Raw genomic sequence first — 20,082 nt, forward strand, 5'->3', positions numbered from 1 at the left:
ATACAATTGACTCAGAAGGATCTCTGCTTCTGTCCTTGCCTTTTCATCTACTCACACCCTATTGACAACATAAAGTCAGATTAAATTTGCCATTCCTAGCCCCGAAAACTTTCCCACACTCAGAGCTGTAATCTCTCCATTTCTGTGTGGTATACATTCTAAAAATCCCCAGTGGATAACTGAAACTACAGAGAGTATTAAACCCTATATATACTGTATTTTTTCCTTTACATACATACCTACCTGTGACAGTTTAACTTTCAAATTAGGCACAACAACAGATTAACTACTACTACTAATAAAATAGAACAATTATAAAAATTTATGCAAATATGGTCTCTTGAAATATCTTATTGATTACACTTTTACCTTTTCACTTAAAAAGAAGCACTTTACAGTTTCTCTTTGGCATATACAAATTTCCAGCATCAACATCCTTGCACTTTAGGACTATAATTAAGTAAAATAAGGGTTATTTAAACACAAGCACTGTAACACCTCCACATTTAGTGTGAAAACAGACCACTAAGTGACTAATGGGAAGTTACACAGCATGGATATGCTAGACAAGGGGCTCATTAATGTTTCTGGCAAAGACAAAGCACAACAGCTGGAAATTTCGTCACACTACTCACAATGGCACACAACTTATAAACCCAATAGCCTGTAAAGGTTTCCTCCAAATGTTTCACTACTCTCTACTCCTCAAACCACCATTTATCTTCCACCCTCAACCTCAAGCATCCTTCTTCTCTTCAAACAAGCTAGTGTGGAACTAAGTGTTTTACAACTAAGTGCTGTTCCTTCTCTGTGAGACATGGCTTGATCCCCAACCCTCTTAAGGTACTTCTTCAAATACCTCCTTTTCAATGATACCTCCCTCAATTACCTTATTGAAAAATTCCAGTTTCTTGTTCCCAGTAAGAATACTTCTACTCCCCTTTCCTGATGGTTTTTCACTATCACCCTTGTTGCCAATAGACATGATACGTATGTCTATTGGCAACAAGGGTGGTCTATTCTCTCTATATTGATGGTCTATTCTCTCTATATCTCTTAAACTCTGTGATACCAGGGACTTTATTATATTCCACATTCTATTCAAGTGCCTAAAAATCATGCAGGGCAATTTGTGAACATTCAGTAAAATCTGCTAAATTGAGATGATTTTCATAATAGTTCTCATGTAATTTTACATTTTCTGTTCTTCTGGGGAATTTCTGCAATTTCCTCTCTGTACTATAAAGGACTGTATTCCAAATGTCTCCATCACCTCAATGATTCAGAAGATATTAAATCTCCTATTTTTATTTTGTTACTTTCAATTTTAAAAGAAACTCCAAACTACTAATTTCCTCTGTATAAGTTTTAAAAATTTTAGCTCTCACATCTTGCTACATTCCAATTTTGGAGTGGAGAGGGGATACTGGGGATTTAACCCAGGGGCACTTTATCACTGAGCTCGATCCCCAGTGCATTTTTTTTTTTTTTTTTGATAGGGATTGATCCAAGGGTGTTTAGCTACTGAACCACATCTCCAGCCCCTCTTTTAATACTTTATTTAAAGATAGCCCTTGATGAGTTGCTTAGGGTCTTGCTAAGTTGCTGAAGGTGGCTTTGAAGTCATGATCCTCTTGCCTCAGCCTCTTGCACCAGGAATTACAGGTGCATGCCACCGCACCTAGCACAAATTTTTGATGATATAGTTTGGCATAAAATTATCTTTTTTTAATTTATGCTATATTAATTTATCAAAGTGATTATTTTGACTGTACATTTTATATAATTCTCCATTTCTTAAGTTCTTTGTTTTATATTACTGCCTAAAAAAATACGTAAATGAATTAACTTTCTAAGCCCATATATGTCTGAAAATATTATCTTAAGTTATATTAGAATTTCACTTGCAATAGATATACTGAATTGCAATAAATCACAGTCTTTTCCCGTACAACCCTGATAATGTGTTGCTCTACTCCTGAAGGCTGGATTACTTCTTGTATTTTACTGTGTCTACCTAGATCATGGTAGGTCACCCCTCTCCTTCATAACCAAGAAATATTAAAATCTTCACAGCCATTTAAGTGATGTCCTCTTTCTGAAGTTTCAATTCTGTGTAGATTAGGTTTTTTAGATTTACCTACCAAGCCTTTCCTCTTACATCAGTTTCAGCTCTTTAACCTTTTCTCATATATAAGGTATAAGGATAGGACTACGTCTGTTTTGTTCACCACTGTATAACTTCTGCAGATTCTACACTGTCAAACTCATAATAGATGCTTAAGAAAGTTTTTTATTTAAAATGGAATCAACCCTGATCTGAATTCTAATCACATTTTTTGCTTTTATCACCTTGCTAACTCACTAGATTTTCCATAATGCTCAAATGCTTACTTTCTCCCCAAATTATTTTTCATTTCCATGCAATCTTCTTGGCTCTTAGTTGACTGTTCTAGGTTTAGATATAATATCATACATGTTGCTAAAAAATATCAAACTGAAATTTCTGAAGTATTGCTTATTTGTACAGGGTGAGCCACAATAGTTCATAGCTCTAAGGGTTTTGTTTTGGGGCAATTTGATCACACTTTTTTCTAGAGTAAGGGCTCCTGTCCCTTTAAAAAATTTTTTGTGAGTATATGCCTGAAGTTATTTCTCTGGGGGCGGGGGTGGAGGGGTTCTCTGAATACTTGTTTTCAGGTTATGAGTAACAGTAATAAAGGAACTAGTTCAGAAGGAAGAATCACTGTTTAGGAAAGAGATTTATGTTGGCTTATTATTAAAGATAAGTAACTGAGTTTCCATCAGTTATGCGAATCCATATCAATATAAATATATTAGAAATTTTTACCTATTCTAAAAATTTCTTTATTGACTCTGAAAAGCAGCAAAATGGGGAAAACTTATGTAAAACACAGCCAGAGTCAGAGGCAGTCCTAACATCAATTTGGGCAGGTCAATTAAGTTTCATCTTGGTTCTAACTACTCATGCCAAAAATCATGATCTGGACCATGAAAACAATAGCACAGTCCTTTTTTTTCCTCTAATTTGGGTTTCCAGTTTATTTTTGGCTTGCTTTGGCAGGAAAACTCAATGTCTTCCACTTACTGTGTTAACAGGCCAAAAAGACTGTCCACATACTTCCCGTCTGAAGAAGGCACAACCAGAGTTCTGTTGGAGTTCCCCTCCAGTCAATGCCTAGGAATGCTGTTCTATCACAACAGAGGGAGTCATGAGTTAGCCGTCTAAGCCTCCTTAAATTCAGCATCATCCAAACCATATTTAAAGAAGAACATCAATATTTTTGACAGGTGGATGACATGTTGTCCAGCCTCTGGTGTTGACAGTTTCCCCTATGCATTTCTAGAAAAATCATGATAGCAAATATGTCTGGACTCTTGGGCTTAAGTCATTACCTTAACAAATCTTACCAAAAAAATTGTCTAAAAGGATTTTAATCTGTTTGAAACACTCTAATTCATTAAATGTATTCTTATCTGTTTTCCTAAACATTAAAGAATAAATAAGACTGGCTTCCCCACTTCTCCAAATCTAATGACCAGCTAAGTCTTGCTTAATAATCATTGGTTTAAATTACTTTACTTTCCTATTTTCAAGATTACTAATCTATAAAAAATAATACCATTATACAAGATGAATTGACTAGATGAATTTTCTAACTGGACTTCAGTGCGCTCTTGACTCCTCTCCACTTTGGTCAAACTGCTAGGTTTTCTTTGCTTTCAAGTCACTTGCTGAATTTCAATTCATTCTCCAAACCAATTCCAGATGCATCATCCTAATTAATCCCTTCCATTATGTTCAAACCTTTGAATAAGATTTACCTGTCAATAGGATAAAGCTTAAGTTCTGAAATTATGCATTCTATCCTTGCTTCTCCTTAACCTCCTCCCCAACTTAAATGGCCATGTGTGGTAGTTCTAGGAAATTAAATAAATGTTTCTGGGTAACTCATTCTTTCAAACCCATTTATTTCCTCCTTTCTGATTAGAATATAGAAATGATGCCAGAAGATATAGCAACCATCTTACAACTGAAGATGAAAGCTACATGCTAAAGATGGTAGAGAAGAAAGATGGGTTAGGTTCCTCAAGATATTATGGAAGCTGCTGCACCAGCTCTGGATAAACTACATAAAGATTTCCTAGTAAAACATAAAGGTAATTCTTATTTAATAAACTGATGGTAAGGTTTCTGTTAAATGAAACTGAACAAAATCCTAAATGATATAATCAGCAATACTCAGGGTCACCATATACTTCATTATCCAAACCAAGACAACAAGAATGGACAGCAAGCACATAGCAGGGAAAACTAGGATGATGCATTACCCGACTAGTGGCTACTGAAAAATAAATAAAAAGTAAAGCCCCTTTCTCTTAGAGAAATATATTTTATATAAATATATGTATTTTTATAAACTTAACGCCCCTTAAGTATACAGAACTGTTTATAAAAAATTATAAAACTGGCTAATGGACAGAAAATGAAATTTAAATTAATGGAGAGATAAACCATGCTTTTAAAGAGAAAGACTCGGTGAATTTGTATTTATACAAATTCAGTATAGTATCAATTAAATCTCAGGGAGACTTTTCAGAGAATCTAAACTGATTCTAAAACCAACATCAGTAAATGTTCAAGATAAACCAAAATAAATTTAAATAATATCTAAAAATAGAACTCTACATACGATAGCTTATACCTTTTAATCTCAGCTACAGGGGAGGTTGAAGCAAAAGGATCAAAAGTTTGAGGCCAGCCTCTCCAACTTAGCAAGACCCTGTCTCCAAATTAAAAAAAAAAAAAAAAAGGTAAAAGGGCTTGAGTTGTAGCTCAGTGATAAAGCACCCATGGGCTTAATCCCCAATACCAGGGGTGGGAGGAATTCTTGTCAGAAAGATAAGGAAATATTATAAAGTTACATAATAATTACTATAATAATTTATACCACATAGTAACACCATAAAAATGATTAGATTCATGTAACAGAATAATCTAAAACAGACCTATGTATATAAAGAAATTTAAAGAGGTAAAATCAATAAGGATAATTAAATCAATAAGGATAGAGTAGGTATGAGTAGCAATGGGTTAATTGCTACCCATTTTGTATATAATACCAAGCCTAACCCCACATTATACCGTGAAAAATAGATTAAGAAAATAAAGGAAGTGTATCGTTCTGGCACTGATATAGTGAAGGTATTCCAAAACATGATAAAAGGGGAAAAAAACAAAAGCCACAGAGGAAAATACCAGTCCAGTTGAACACATGGAAATTAAAAACTTATGTGCATATATATATATATATATATATATATATGTAAGTATGTGTATACACTCATACACAGATACTTATATAACACAAAATTAGTATCTAGGATAATAAACACCTTCAAATGAATTTTTGGGGGTGTGGGGGGATACCAGGGATTGAACCTAGAGGCATTTAAACACTAAGCCACATCCCCAGCCCCTTTTCTATTTTTTATTCAGAGACAGGATCTCGCTAAGTTGCTGAGGCTTGTTTTGAACTTATAATCCTCTTGCCTCAGCCTCCTTAGCCCCTGGGATCATAGGCAAGTGCCACCACACCAGCTCAAATGAATTTTTAACTGATAAGAACCCACTGGGAGAAAGAAACCAACAACTCACTAAAATACCTAGTAAAAAATAGCTAATAATTATATAAAAATACGAAAGTTCACTATATGCAAATTAAAATTAGATGCCATGGGGATAGGGGGTATTGGGGATTGAACTCAGGATATTCAACCACTGAGCCACATCCCCAGCTATTTTGTACTTTATTTAGAGACACTGAGTTGCTTAGTATTTTGCTGTTGCTGAGGCTGGTTTTGAACCCACGATCTCCTGTCTCAGCCTCCCAAGACACCGGGATTACAGACATGCACCACCATGACCAGTTTAGATACCATTTTTGATATACTGAATTGTTAAAACTAAAGAAATTAAAATATTGCTAATTTAGAAATACCAGTCCTCACACAAATTACAAGGTTATATGTTACTGCAACTACTTTGCAGGCAATCCAATACTATGTATTACTGTACATCCTATAACACAAAAGGATGATCTGTGAGAGACATGTAACAAGACAACTAAAGTCTTATTTATAATGGTGAAAGACCTAGAAATAACATAAACATCAACCAATAAGGAACCTTAAAATAATTGTAAAATACAAAGTAATGCCTCACAGAAAGCAAAAATGAGAAAAACGCCTCATACATTAATACGGATAGACTATTACTGGGAAATGTTTGATATAGAACCTTGCTGTATTCTACAGCAAATAGAAAAATAAAAGAGCACACACAAAGCAATACTATTGAAGATTTTAAAATAATTCTATTGATATTTTCTTTCAACTAAGCACAGAAAACAGTCTAAGCAAGACTAAACTCATAAAAATTAACACTTCTAAGGAAATAAGGATCCCAAAAGAACATATCATCTCTGATTTTGTTTATATAAAAATATAAAACAGACAAAACTCAACCATGGCTTCAGAAAGGAAGTGAGGAAATACCTGTGGGCAGCAGGGAGGGTTGAGGAGCAGCAGCTAAGGATGTTATCAATGTTCTGTTTTGTGATATAGGTGGCAGTTCACAGACACTTGCTAGTTTTGTTTTACATATGGTTAAGTATATGTAAAGTATGATCCTAGTCTGTTGCTTGTTATTTAAACCACTGTGGTGCTATATGTGTGTATGCATAAAGAGTTTTTAAAATTTCAGTGTATCTGAATTTATACACATAATCTGTTGGGCTAACATTTACATTTCATAAAGTTTTTGCATGTATGCCACACTTAAACAAAAGGTTAAAATAATCAACAACAACAAAACATCTAGTACCAAAATTCAATTTACCTGAGCTTTTTTCTTTCCTGGAACACTTATTTTCACACTTTTTCCTTTTATCACAAGAGGTGATGTTTCAGTATACTTCATGACTGCAGTAATTGCTTCTTTAAATTCCATTTCCAAGTAAGCCTAAAATGAAATTTATTTCTTTTTCAGTAAAAAAAAAAAAAGGGGGGGGGGTACCTTTTAAAAGCCCCTGTGTTTTAAAATGGACTTATTACTTCCTTATGGAACAGAAAACTATGAAATTAGTTTAAGGCCCAGTTGCTTTTGCCTCTCTTTGTTTCACTTGATCATTTGATCTTAAGCATGTTTCACGCATGAAAAGGATATTTAACCTCATAGAATCTCTATACTGTTACCAAGACAGGAAGAGGGACCCAGAAGTCCATGGCAGGCTCATGTAACAAGAAGGAATAGCAAGGCAGGGTTAACTGAACAACAGGAGTAAAGCCAGGATCTTGTCTAGCTTGCTCAAACCTGAACATGTTTAAGGCTTCCTGCAGTAAAGATGACACTACCACTGTGTTCCCTTATCTTAACTCACACCTATGTTCTGCTTTAGTTTTAGGGTTCCTCATAGTTCTAAAACTTTATCAGATGAGCTATAGGAATATCCCCCACATGCAAAAAATACTTACCATACAAAGAAAATAATTTATTTTAGTATAACTCCACTGGTGTAAAATATGGCACACCATCTATTTTTGTAAAGTTTTGGGAACATGCTTGCTCATTTACATATTAACTACAGCTACTTTTATACCACAGTGACAGAGTAGTTAGAATGCTATGGCCAACCCACAAAAGCTTAAAGTTATTTGTTATCTGGCCCTTTACAGAAAAAGTGTACCAAAAAATTGGGAACATGTTCATTCACATCCAAACACTTGTAACTCCCAGTGAACATATGCAGTATAACCAGGTGAGAGACCCAACAAAAATTCACAGAATCACTAAAACAACAACTGCATGAATTTTAAAACAGACTGAATGACTCACCTCCTTTCTATATGGAACGATCAGGACATCATTAACTTTTCCAAATGGCTGAAATATCTTCCTAATATCTTCTTCAGTACAGCCATCCTCTGGTAGTTCAGATAAAAGAAGAACTGAACCATAATGCAAAGACTGCTCTTTCCGAAGCTATTTTTTGGAGTGAAAGAAAATAAAGAAACCAAGTTAAGTGACAAAGAACAAAATAATAATTCCTTGTATAATATATTATCCTTCTAATCTTGTTCCGTTAATGGATCTGTTCTAAATGTTTATAATTTTTTTTTTTTACATGGGCAAGGCAGGGGAGGAAATACTGGGGATTATACTCAGGGGTACATTTAAATTCTTAAATGCTAAAAAAAAAAAGGGGGTAACAAATGATCTAGAGCTATTAAGAAAAATTTTCTATTTGAACCTACATGGCCCATCATAGAGTGAAGCTGAATTTCCCATGTTGTTAATTCTATGTTCTAATGATTAAAAATGTTATTGTATATGGGTATAATGTTTTTAAATATTCATTTGTTAGATATAATTTAAATATACTATAATAATCAAATTTATTATCCATATTAAAAATTATCTAAAATAAAAAAAAGAACTTTCAAAAAAAATTCATTACTACCCCACAGAAGTCTTGAAACAAAATGTAAAGAACTTTATATACTGTCTTGTCAGACAAATTAAAAATGTTTCCCTCTTCAAAATTTTCCCCATACTTAATACTTCTTCCAAAGTCTCTTTGAAATTCTATAATTGCAAGTTGATTTTCTAAGTTTATCCTTTTAAATATAACCTTTTTGGGGCAAGAAATAGTTGGTGAAAATCTTCAATGTGCTGAGGTATGGTAGCACGTGCCTGTAATCCTAGCTACTCGAAAGGCTAAGGCAAGATCTCAAGTTCAAGGCCAGTTTCAGCAACTTAATAAGACCCAGTCTCAAAAAAATAAAAAGGGGAGGGGATGCAGCTCAGTGATAAAGCTCCCCTGAGTACAATCCCCAGTTATCTCCCCTGCCTGCCAGATCCATGCAAAAACAAAGTCTTCAGTGTATTTAGAAAAATTTGAGAGCACTATATACCTAAGCACTTGAAGACAACAATCTATCTGTGAAGCCAGCCAAAAATTTTGCCAAGCCATCACAATATTTTTTGACGCATCAAATGCCAAATCTCTGACATTTCTAAGCTGTAAGATTTGAATTATTGGATTTTTATACTAAGAGTATATGAGAAACCAATGAAATGGAATCGTATCAAAATAATTAAACAAGTTATGAGTTCACATTTATTGGAAATGTAGAATAAGAAAATTTAGACAACTTTGTTTTCTCTTTGCCATAACAACATATATATGTACACTTTCTCTGATAAACAAAAGACTTACTGACCTTACGCTGGAGAGAGACAGCTTTACCAGACACCTGTTTACATTCTGGTAAGGTGTCATCTTCAAGATTCTTTGATTTACGAGCAGAATGTCCTCCTAAATTTGCGTCACTCTTTGTAGAGCTTATAGATTTAACTGGTGGCTTTGTTCCACTGACAACTTTAGGTTTTTGTGCTGGGGAGTGTCCTGTATCAACGGCTTCAAGATGCTTCTGTTTGTTAAATTCTGCCCCATGTCCAGATCGTTGTACCACATCTTCTAACGCTTTTTTTCTATCTAGTAAGAAGAATGTAAGTACAACTTCAATTGGAAGGAATATAAAGAACCACTTCATGACATCATGAAAAAAAGACTAACTTTATCACACAGAGCTCAATAGGGAAGATAAACACACAAAAAAATGGTCTCAAGTTTTAACTGTGCACTCTGAAGGCTTTTATATGTAGTTCCTTTATTCCATGTGGCTCCAGGATTTCTTCACATGCTGAGAACTTCAAAGAATTTGTATTGTATTTACTGATATTTACCATATTAAAAGTTAAAAACAGAACTTTCAAACAATTTACTAATTCATTTAATATAAACTCCAATATTAACGGTGACATCTTTTATAAAGATTAAAATTCTCAAAGTAAAAAAAAATTAGTGAAATGAGTAATAACACTGTACATTTCTCTACACACTTTAATGTTGGGCTTAATGGGAAATACTTAAAAATTCTTATATGTGGTTCTGCCTCCAATATGCTGGATACACCGTTTTGGTTGAAAACATAAAGAAAATCCAGCCTCGCACATATATGTAATTGGAAAAGGAAAAACCTTACAGAACTTTGGAAAAATCCTATGGATATGTAGGGGATCTTGGACCACAACAATGAGACCAGTTGCCTTATAAATTTGCAAATATTTCCATTTACATTCAACCTTTTAGAATATACTGAATATGAGAAAAGAACTATTCAAAGTTCTTCTTAAACAGGGTAAAAATATGAGTAATTTTTTAAGTTTTAAATGTATTCATGAAAGTCTATAGTTAAGGCAAACTATGTTTTCACATGCTTACTTTTGTGCATGGACAGATACAACTCTCCCAAAATTACCAGAAAAATGGACTCTGAGATAATGTGTCAGAATTCACACAGCAATTTTACAATTTTATAAAACAATTTTATTTCTTAAAATCTAAACAAAAGGAACTAAAAATTTTAATCAAAATAAGTAGATTTTATTGTTTCATGGTCATCAGCATACCTGATGATCTCACTGATCTCCTTGATGTCCTTTCAGGGCTGACTGATCGATAGCATTTTGGACTACCTCTAAATGGATTTCTAATTCGATATGGCGAACGGGATCGGGATCTAGATCTGTATCTAGAAATGAACCGATGGCAAATTCTTGGACTCCGACTTCTTGGTCTATATGGGTAGCGTATTGGGCTTCGAGATCGATGAAACCTGTGACTTGAACTTGATCTCCTAGAGCGCCTAGGACTGGGGGAATGAGAACGTCTTCTTGGAGTCTCATTTTCTTTTCTATTGCCCTCATTTCTACAAAGTAGAAGAAAAAGAATCAAGATGCAGCAATTTAATGTAAATTAAAATTATACTAAGTGACAGAAGTACCTCTTTTTTCCTACAGTACTGGGATTGAACCCAGGGGCACTAAGCTACGTAAGCTACCTCAGTCCTTTTTTATTTATTTTTGAGGCAGGGTCTTACTAAGTTATTTAGGGCCTCACTAAGATCCTGAGGCTGACATCAAACTGGTAATCGTTCTGTCTCAACCTCCCAAGTTACTAGGACTACAGGTGACCAAACCCAGCTCCCAGTCTTTTTCATTTTTTATTCTGAGACAGAATCTCACTAAGTTGCTGAGAGTCTTGCTAAATTACTGAAGCTGGCCTTGAACTTCCCAGCCTCCTACCTTATCCTTTCAAGTCACCACCATACCCAGCTAGAAGTACCTCCTCAAAAATTAATTATTACCTTCAATATCAAACTCATAACAAGTATTACTTAAAACAAGAAAACCTATTGTTATGATATAATTCAACTTTCTGGTTTGGAAGAAACCAATTAGAACAGATGATCAACATTCCAATGGCTTGGAATCTTACCCTTTCTAGTTTACAGAAGAGTGTCATCATTGATTTCTTATGCTTACCCCTTTACGAATTATGTTTTTCAAGTATAAAGCTAACTAGAGAATTTAGAAACTGATTTACATACAGAAATATTTTCAAAAATTTTTCCTTGAAAAAGTATACTGTCTACATATATTTTTTTGATTTCCATAAATGTGTATACACATAAATTGAGTTGGTATTCTCAAGAATTCAAAGCTTAACATGAAATTATAATAAAGTTAGAATAAAAATATTTTCATTAAAGATTAAAGAAAGTTGAAGTTCAGAAAAAGAACGTATTATTTAACATACAATAAGTAAAGAAGCTTCAGAGAGCTTCCTGCAATTGCCCATTATGAAAAGTGATCAAAGTAGGACACAATTCAAAAGAATAGCTTTTTATTTTTTGGTTTAAGGGAATGAACCCAGGGGTGCTCAACCACTGAGCCACATCCCCAGCCCACTGTTATTTTATTTTAAGACAGGGTCTCACTAAGTTGGTTGGGGCCTCATTATGTTGCTGAGGCTGACTTTGAATTTGCGATCCTCCTGCCTTAGCCTTCTGAGGCCCTGGGATTACGGGTGTGCTCCACTGCTCTGGGAAAAAATAGCTTTTTAAAAAGTAAATATTTGCTCTTAGAAGAAAATTAAGGACATTTTTTTGTTTGTTTTGGGTTTTTTCTTTTTGGTACAGGGATTGAATCCATGGGCACTTAACCACTGAATCACACCCCCAACTCTTTTTAAAATATTTTATTTAGAGACAGGGTCTCACTGAGTTGCTCAGGGCCTCACTAAGTTGCTGAGGCTGGCTTTGAACTTGCAATCCTCCTGCCTCAGCCTCCCGAGCCACTGAGATTACAGGTGTGTATCACCCGTGCCCAGCTGAAAATCAAGTTTTAACAATAACAACGCTATAAAAAATGTTACCTTCTTGATGGTAGGATCTCAGGATTCCAATCAGGATATCTATTTTGAAAATAAATAGTATTAATAGACATTTAAAATAAGATTATATGCCTCAATTAATCTTTATTTGTAATATCTGAAGACTGTTCAAAAATCTAAGTTTACATCGTGATTAATAATATTTTAAATATGAAAAATTTCTTAGAAATAAAATATTTTGGGTGTCTAATTCAATAAATAAGGTATTGTGCTAATATGTATATCAGAGAAACTTATTCCCCATAATTTAAAGGCCTCAAACTCTAAATAAAATGGGCAACACATGCAAAAAGTATTTAGAGGCACAGAAGAGGTATAAGATATGAGTTTAGGAAGGGTTAAAAGAGAGAAGACATTTTAGTTACTTTACAGAACTCTCCAGGACTCCATGCTTATCATATTCTACATGATATCTCTCAGAATACAATATGAACAATGAGAGATGGTACAACTTGAAGATATTCATCTATTAAGAACAATCAGGAGAGAATTCACAGAAAGGTTACTTTGTGGATAGCACTTAAAAAAGTCTATCAACAGGTATGGATTAGGTTTGATTTCAAATACAAGCAATACATAAGTGAAGGACTGGAGGCAAAACATAGGTGTTCTATTCCACTGACTGGTCAGCTACAGCATAGGAATGATGAAAAGAAATTATAAAGGACAAAACCTGGAAAGGCTACCTCAGGGAGAGACAACTTATGAAAGGCCTTGAAATCAAGTAATGAGGTTGTACACAAATAAAAGGGAAAAACTCATGAACATTTCTAAGCAAGAATATCAAATAAATGTTTTTAAAACAATTATACATGAATCTCTAGAATTAAGCAAAAAGATGAGAACTGAAATGTTTAGCAATGAGGCATATAAAAGCCACAGCTGTAGTCTTGAGAGTGAGACTAACACAGGGTGGACACAGAAATAGGAGGAGTGAGAACAAAATCTATGAACAATACTTAAGCAAAGAAAAAACAATGAAAGATTAAGGAGTACTCATAAAAAAAATGAGTAAGATCACAGAAGCCATCTTCACTCTTAACTTTTCTTTTCATTTCTTTCTTTCTTTTTTTTCTTTTTGTGGTACTGGGGATTCAGGGCACTCAACCACTAAGCTATACCTCCAGCCCTTTTTATTTTATTTGGAGATAGGGTCTCACTAAGTTGCCCAAGCTAGCCTTGAACTTGTGATTCTCCTGCCTTGGCCTCCTGAGTTGCTCGAATTACAAGTGTGTGTAATGTTTTAAAAATTATTTTAAAACTTTTCTAGAGAATCTGGACACTAATAGGTAGCTGGACATAGTAATTATCTTAAGTCACTAATATTCAAGAATATAATTTCAGTAGTAAGACAAAAGTCAGGTAATGGAGGTATAGCAGATTGTTTTAGTAATTCACCTAGCAGAAAAATAAAGTTAGATCAAAACTTAAGAGGTAAAGTAGTTCTTATTTGTTGCTATTATTAATGAGTTAACAATAATTCTCAACTCCTTTTTCTCTTGCCTGCTTTCACTACAAAAACTAAAGCAGTGTTATATTTGCTCTCTTAGCCTATCCAGAAGATAAACAGTGACACGTTCTAATCAATGAAACATAGGTGGCAAAATGACAGAAAATTCTGAGAAAGCTTCTGCCCCCTACTTCTTGCAGCAACATGCGAGAAACTATGAGGTGAGAAACTATGAGGACAAAAAGTTAACTTCAATCCAATCTAATGTTAATAATTTCCAATACAAAAGAATCCTTTTATCTACTCCCACATTTTCATTTTTCTGTACCTTTCAAGAAGATAATTTCTAGTCTTAGACTACAAGGTTTACAAAGAAACCTTTGTAATCGAACAAAACTAGATTTTTCAATGTAGGTGCTGTCATTTAATGGCTATGTAACTTAAAGTCGGTTACTTGATATGTGTAATCCTTAGTTTTCTCACAAACTGAAATATAAGCTGGTTGAAAATACATAGAAATTATTATTAAATTTCTAGAGCTCTACAATTTATGGTTCATAAGAGCTAGAGAACTATTACTGAAGAATCAGTAACAGGGCTGGGGCTATAGCTCAGTGGTAGAGTGCTTGCTTAGCATGGGTGAGGCACTGGGTTCAATCCTCAATACCACATAAAAATAAATAAATAAAATAAAGTTACTGTGTCCCTCTACCAAAAAAAAAAGGAGTCAGTAATACTGTTTTAGACCTTTACTAGCTTGCCAATTAAAACAAATGCTCTTATCTCCAAAGCTCAAAGCAAAAAGATAAAGTATAACGTACTAAAAGTAGAGTTGGATCACCCAATATCTGCCTAATTAGTAAAAAGTATGTTTTAAAAGCATGATACACCTAATGAAGTAGCATAACATAATGATCAAGAGCAAGAAGCTAACTAAGACTATGTCCCAATGTGATGCAATAAATACATCACCTATGAAGTATCAGTGACATAACTGTTCAACCTAAATTTAATGATGAGGAAGCAAACAGCATGGAAGACATTCCATAAGACACTGTTCCTAAACTCTTCAAAAAAGCCAACACTGGCCAGGCGTGGTGGTATAATCCCAGCAACTGGAGGTGGGGAGGTTGCTGAGGCAGGAGGATTCCAAGTATGAGGCCAGTCTCAAATTTAGTAAGATCCTATCTCAAAATAAAAAGAACTGCAGGTATAGCTCAGTGGTAAAACACCCCTGGTTAAATCTTCAGTATTATTTTTTAAAAAATCAATGTAAACATACTCTCCAAAGAGAAGAAGGAAAGAAAGGAAGGAAGGAGAGAAAGAAAAGAAAAAGGAAAAAGATAGGGAGACAGGCACAGAGAATGCTACTAAAGCAGTATTTTTCACCTCCATATCTAGTAGGGGAAATCTTCAGAGGTGCCCTGTCTTAAATAAGGAACAAAGTAGAATGGAACTAATATTCATTCCTTACTTAAAATTTATTCTGAAAACAGATTCTGAGCCAGAGAGCTTTTAGACTGGAAATTAAATACTGATATATGGCTTGGATTAGTTTTTATTTATTTAACCCTTGAGAAAGGGGGGAGATAATAGAAGGGAATGATATCTGCTCTGAAATAATAAACCATTCAGGGAAGGCAAGCCAGCAAAGCAAAAAAACCAAAGATATAAAAAAATCTACCTACTGGGAATTAAGTTAGGAAGGAGTTGAGTCAGAGGAAAGGATCAGGGGCTGGGGATGTGGCTCAAGCGGTAGCACGCTCGCCTGGCGTGCGTGCGGCCGGGTTCGATCCTCAGCACCACATACAAACAAAGATGTTGTGTCCACCGAAAACTAAGAAACAAATACTAAAAAATTCTCTCTCTCTCTCTCATCTCATCTCTCTCTCTTAAAACAAACAAACAAACAAAAAAACCCCAGAGGAAAGGATCATGCTGAATTCTCTCTTTTTGGAAAAATATTAAATATACTGCTACAAAATTAGTATTTTAATAGGCAATAATCTTTAAAAATATTTTCTACAAAGTATCATACTAAGGGTATTTAACAGTAATGTCTGAACATATTTTGCAAATTCAACATTTATGAAAATAAAGATAAAAATGTTCTTACTGTTGACGCAACTGTCGACAACTCTCAATATGAGTAGATGTGTTTTGATGCTGAATCCAATCCTATTGTAAAAGGAGAAAAGTACTGAAATTAGAATATTCCTCTTGTTGACCAATGAATTAGATTTATCTTTTAAATGACAAAGGATTTTAAAACAAATCTAATTATAAACAGCATTTGGCCACTGAATAAAATTTTCACAAACAAAACTTAAAGGTGTCCAAATGCCCTTGAAACACCATACCTCATTGATCCCATTTAAAAATGTTTTAGTATAAAAAAAGTTCAAAAAAAATTATACCCATGGATGCCCATTTTGAAATCAATACATATTAACACTTGGAGAAAATAAAAGCATAGATCATAAAATAACTCATTTTGAGTATAAAAAAATTCAGAGAACAAAAACTATAAATAAGGTGCAAGTGATTATCTACAAAACAGCATCTTCAAAATATAGTATCTGAATGACTTATACCTCATGCTAACATCATCAACAACCAAATACTACTAGGCCAGTACCATTCCAAACAAGGTACTCACTATATTGAGAAATGATAAAGATTAGTGAAAATATGAAAAACTGATAATAAAATCTAATTTATTTTCAAGATTAAAGGAAAGTGACGCCATTTTAAAGACAGTATCCCTTACATATTGAGCTTTACAATTAACAAAATGCTTTCTTATACATTACTTCATTTACAAATAAATCTGCCCTAAAATTACAATCTATAACCATAAATAGCTCCTGAAAGATACATCTGATTTTAAAACAAAAACAAAAACCAATACAGTTTTTAAAGATACAGTCTCCAAAGTGAAACAATCAGTTAAAAGCAACATGTATATTACTCAATGTTTTATTGTTCCTCCACCATTTGGAAAGGCAAAAAAACCTTAATAAACAGTTCTGAATTTTACAACTTCCCTTGAGGAAAATCTTGTTTCCATTTCAAAAACATTTTAGTTTAGGTCATTTCTAAAAGACAAACTAGATGTTTCCATAGTTAAAACAACATTTGACACTAATTTTGAACTCTGCCTTGGCAAGAACTATCTGAAATACTTAACAAATTATGACAAAATCTGAACTGTTTCATTAAGCCCCAAGGTTTGATTGTGGGCTGCAAAAAGGAAATATTTGCATATCCTCTTCAGTAATACAAACAGAAAGCTAAAAAAGATTAGCAGTTAAGAGTCTCTAGTAGTAATACTAAACCCACATCTTTGATATTAATTGGACATTATTTACACCATACAGACACACTGGCAGTCAGGGAGTTTGGCTTGATTTATTTGGACCATAAAGTATTTTATTTAAATAATTTACCAACACTTATAAATTCAGAGATTTTTATCCCCAAATCCAATTTCTAGTTTTTCTTGAAGAAATATTAAGATATCACAATACTTAAATACATATTCTCATAGCAACTATCAGCTGAAGGTGATAGCTGCCCTATTTATTTAAGGTATGTGCTCTTCAATTCAATACACTCACCTATACAAACACTGCTGTCTTCTAACAGGCTTACTTTACCTACTGACATTACTTACTTTAAGCTCAGTAAATATACATATGTCATCCCAATTTCTAGATTCCCTAGTAATAATACCCAGATCAGATAACTGGTTCAAAAGCAACAGTGCCTTTCCAGGGAAAACAGGGATAATACCTACCAAAGCAGAAAATCCTGCAAGGACTGTAGACTGGACAGGATCAGAATGGAACTGTAAAATACAGACCCCTATCAACACTTGCTCTCTAACCTCCAACTACCTTGAAAAATTCTCAGGTTGATCTTGAAGCAAATTATTTCAGTCAAAAAGACAATTTTCTAAACCAAGGAAAGCCCCTCTTAAACCCAACCCATAATTTAGAAAGGAAACACTTCACAATCTACTGTTGCATTCTCAAAGTATCTCTTTATGCTATAATTTAAAAGACTCAAGGATGGGTAGAAAAGAATTGTTGGATTTACTCAGCAGGAAAAAGCTTGCAGTTGGTAATTCATATTTACTGGCTATATATTTATAATGTCATATATATGCACATTTATGAGGCAGTAAAATTACATCAGAAAAACAAGAGTTAGTTGTATCATCTAAGTTCATGTTCGCATACTATCATTTGTCCATTCAGTGGTGGAATTCATTACTTCAATGAGCTTCAATTTGTTGTGCTATTAGAAGTTGGGTTTTTATTTTAAAAGGCACTCTATAAGCTCTAATGATCACTAAGTGATTTTCTCTCCTCTTAAATTTTTATCTTATGAACCCAGGCTTCCACCATTTTACACTTGAATAATAAAGGAAGCCTCCAATTACATGTCCTACTCCTCATTCCCATCTCATTTTCATTCACCTGCACACTTCAGTCAAATCTCCTATACACTTTCAACATGCCCATTCACGTATCGAGAAATTAAACTAACTTCCTAATGCCTCCCAATTTTAAAATCTAAACTCCTTAGGATAGCTTTTCAAGACTCCTTCTACTTATTTTTAGCATGCTCATCACTCTTTCCCAAATGCCACCTACTGCATTGCAATCGATGTATTCTTCTCTCAGACTTTTGCCTATCCACATATTGATCCCACCTGGAATGTCATCTCTCCTCCCTTTCAGATAGGTATATCTAAAGCCCACACATCATGTGAACTACTCCACGAAGTCTTCATTCTTGAGACATTCTAGTCTAGACTTACTTAGTAACTTTGAATCCACTAGTCTTATCTAACTAGACTACAAAAGTCTTTTGATGCCAGGAAGTGTATTTATACTTTTTAATTACATACTGGGTAGACATACAATAGGTATTGGTCAAGTGATAATGCTGGCCTGACTGATACAAATCTGAACAAGATAAAAATACTAAGTATCTTTCCCCTCCATCACAGGAAAACAAGTTAAATAAATCACCAAACCATTTTTTTCCTTTTCCTAATTTTTAAAAAGTCTTTTGATGCATAATTTTTCCTCCTCAGTGCAACTGTATGAATTGTTTGAAAACATCTAAATTTAATACTGTTCCTCATTTCTGCCCTGGCACCTACAGAACAATGTACAAAACTGGTATCAGTAAATATACATTGAAAAAGTGTGTATACCTTTTCTAGTCTACAGAACAAAAATTAAAACTTTAATTTCTTTATGTGAAGATATATTTTCTTCAATTGAATATTACTAATTAAAAGTTCAAAATTATGTGGTATGCCCAGATACAGTAATACAAAGAGCTTCTAACACTGAGTCCAGCATTACTTACAGTTTACAACAAAGCACTGTGAATTATTCTGAGGTTTTTCAAGGTAAAGACTTTTTTATCACTTTTGATGAAATATGGCCAACTATTTATTATTTTATTAGATTTCAATAATTCTGGTTAAAATGAATAGAATGCTGGTTTTTTGTTTGTTTTTTAAAATTTTTTTCTCCTCCTGGATACTGGGGATTGAACTCAAAGCCCTGTGCATGCTAAACAAATGGTCCACCACTGAGCTACACTCCCAGCCCAGAATGTTGTTTTCTTTGGCTGGCATTAACTTTAAATAACAAGAGCAACAGATCTAGGTATCAGATTCTTGTTGAGTGGATAAATGAGGGAAAAAAGGGTAGCAAAAACCAAACAAACAAAAAAAAGGATAATTAACACCCTCAGATTTTTAAGCTTCTTCAAAGAACACACCAATTTAAGGCTAAGGCCTTGAATCAGTTTCTTCCTATGGGAAACATCTCCTACTCGGCATTTGCCATCTAAATCTACAAATTACAATAGTAAACAGAAAAACCCGTGGTTCTAAACATATAATAAAACTTACTTGGAAATTCCTGCTCAAATCTACCAATAATTACTATTAATAATATAGTCTACATGGTATTACTCTTCAGCATCTCAGCAAAAAACTTCCTTCTAACTATATTAACCAATAAAGTTACCTTAAGCCTATTTTAGAAACTATCTGCTAAACCTACAGCTGGTCCCATAATAATTAATGCATCTTGATTCATTTTACTATTACATTATTTTACAAAGCCCCTTCTCAATACTAAAATAATGATAAGAAAATAAATTATCAGTGGTCCATGTAAAAATCAGAATGCATTTAAATCAACCTTAAATGTTGTC

At 33.8% G+C, this 20,082-nt stretch overlaps 1 protein-coding gene across 5 annotated transcripts in view; it reads right to left on the bottom strand.

The window, feature by feature from the left end:
- Positions 1-20,082, bottom strand: part of Znf638 (zinc finger protein 638) — a 69,681-nt gene that overhangs the window by 35,249 nt on the left and 14,350 nt on the right. For 4 of the 5 annotated variants that reach the window (XM_046432178.2, XM_046432177.1, XM_046432176.2 and 1 more), the window contains 6 exons: positions 15,950-16,011; positions 12,366-12,404; positions 10,559-10,857; positions 9,307-9,581; positions 7,919-8,065; positions 6,923-7,045 (listed from right to left, as the gene is read on the bottom strand). In XM_046432178.2, coding sequence (XP_046288134.1) covers positions 6,923-7,045; positions 7,919-8,065; positions 9,307-9,581; positions 10,559-10,857; positions 12,366-12,404; positions 15,950-16,011 — 945 coding nt within the window. Of the gene's footprint in view, positions 1-6,922; positions 7,046-7,918; positions 8,066-9,306; positions 9,582-10,558; positions 10,858-12,365; positions 12,405-15,949; positions 16,012-17,632; positions 17,656-20,082 lie in introns of those variants that run through there. The other variant, XM_058575137.1, reaches the window with a different exon arrangement.

Source organism: Marmota monax, unplaced genomic scaffold, assembly GCF_021218885.2.
Source record: "Marmota monax isolate L192 unplaced genomic scaffold, Marmota_monax_Labrador192_F-V1.1 WCK01_AAM20220418_F8-fsc00106, whole genome shotgun sequence".
Lineage (NCBI taxonomy): Eukaryota > Metazoa > Chordata > Mammalia > Rodentia > Sciuridae > Marmota > Marmota monax.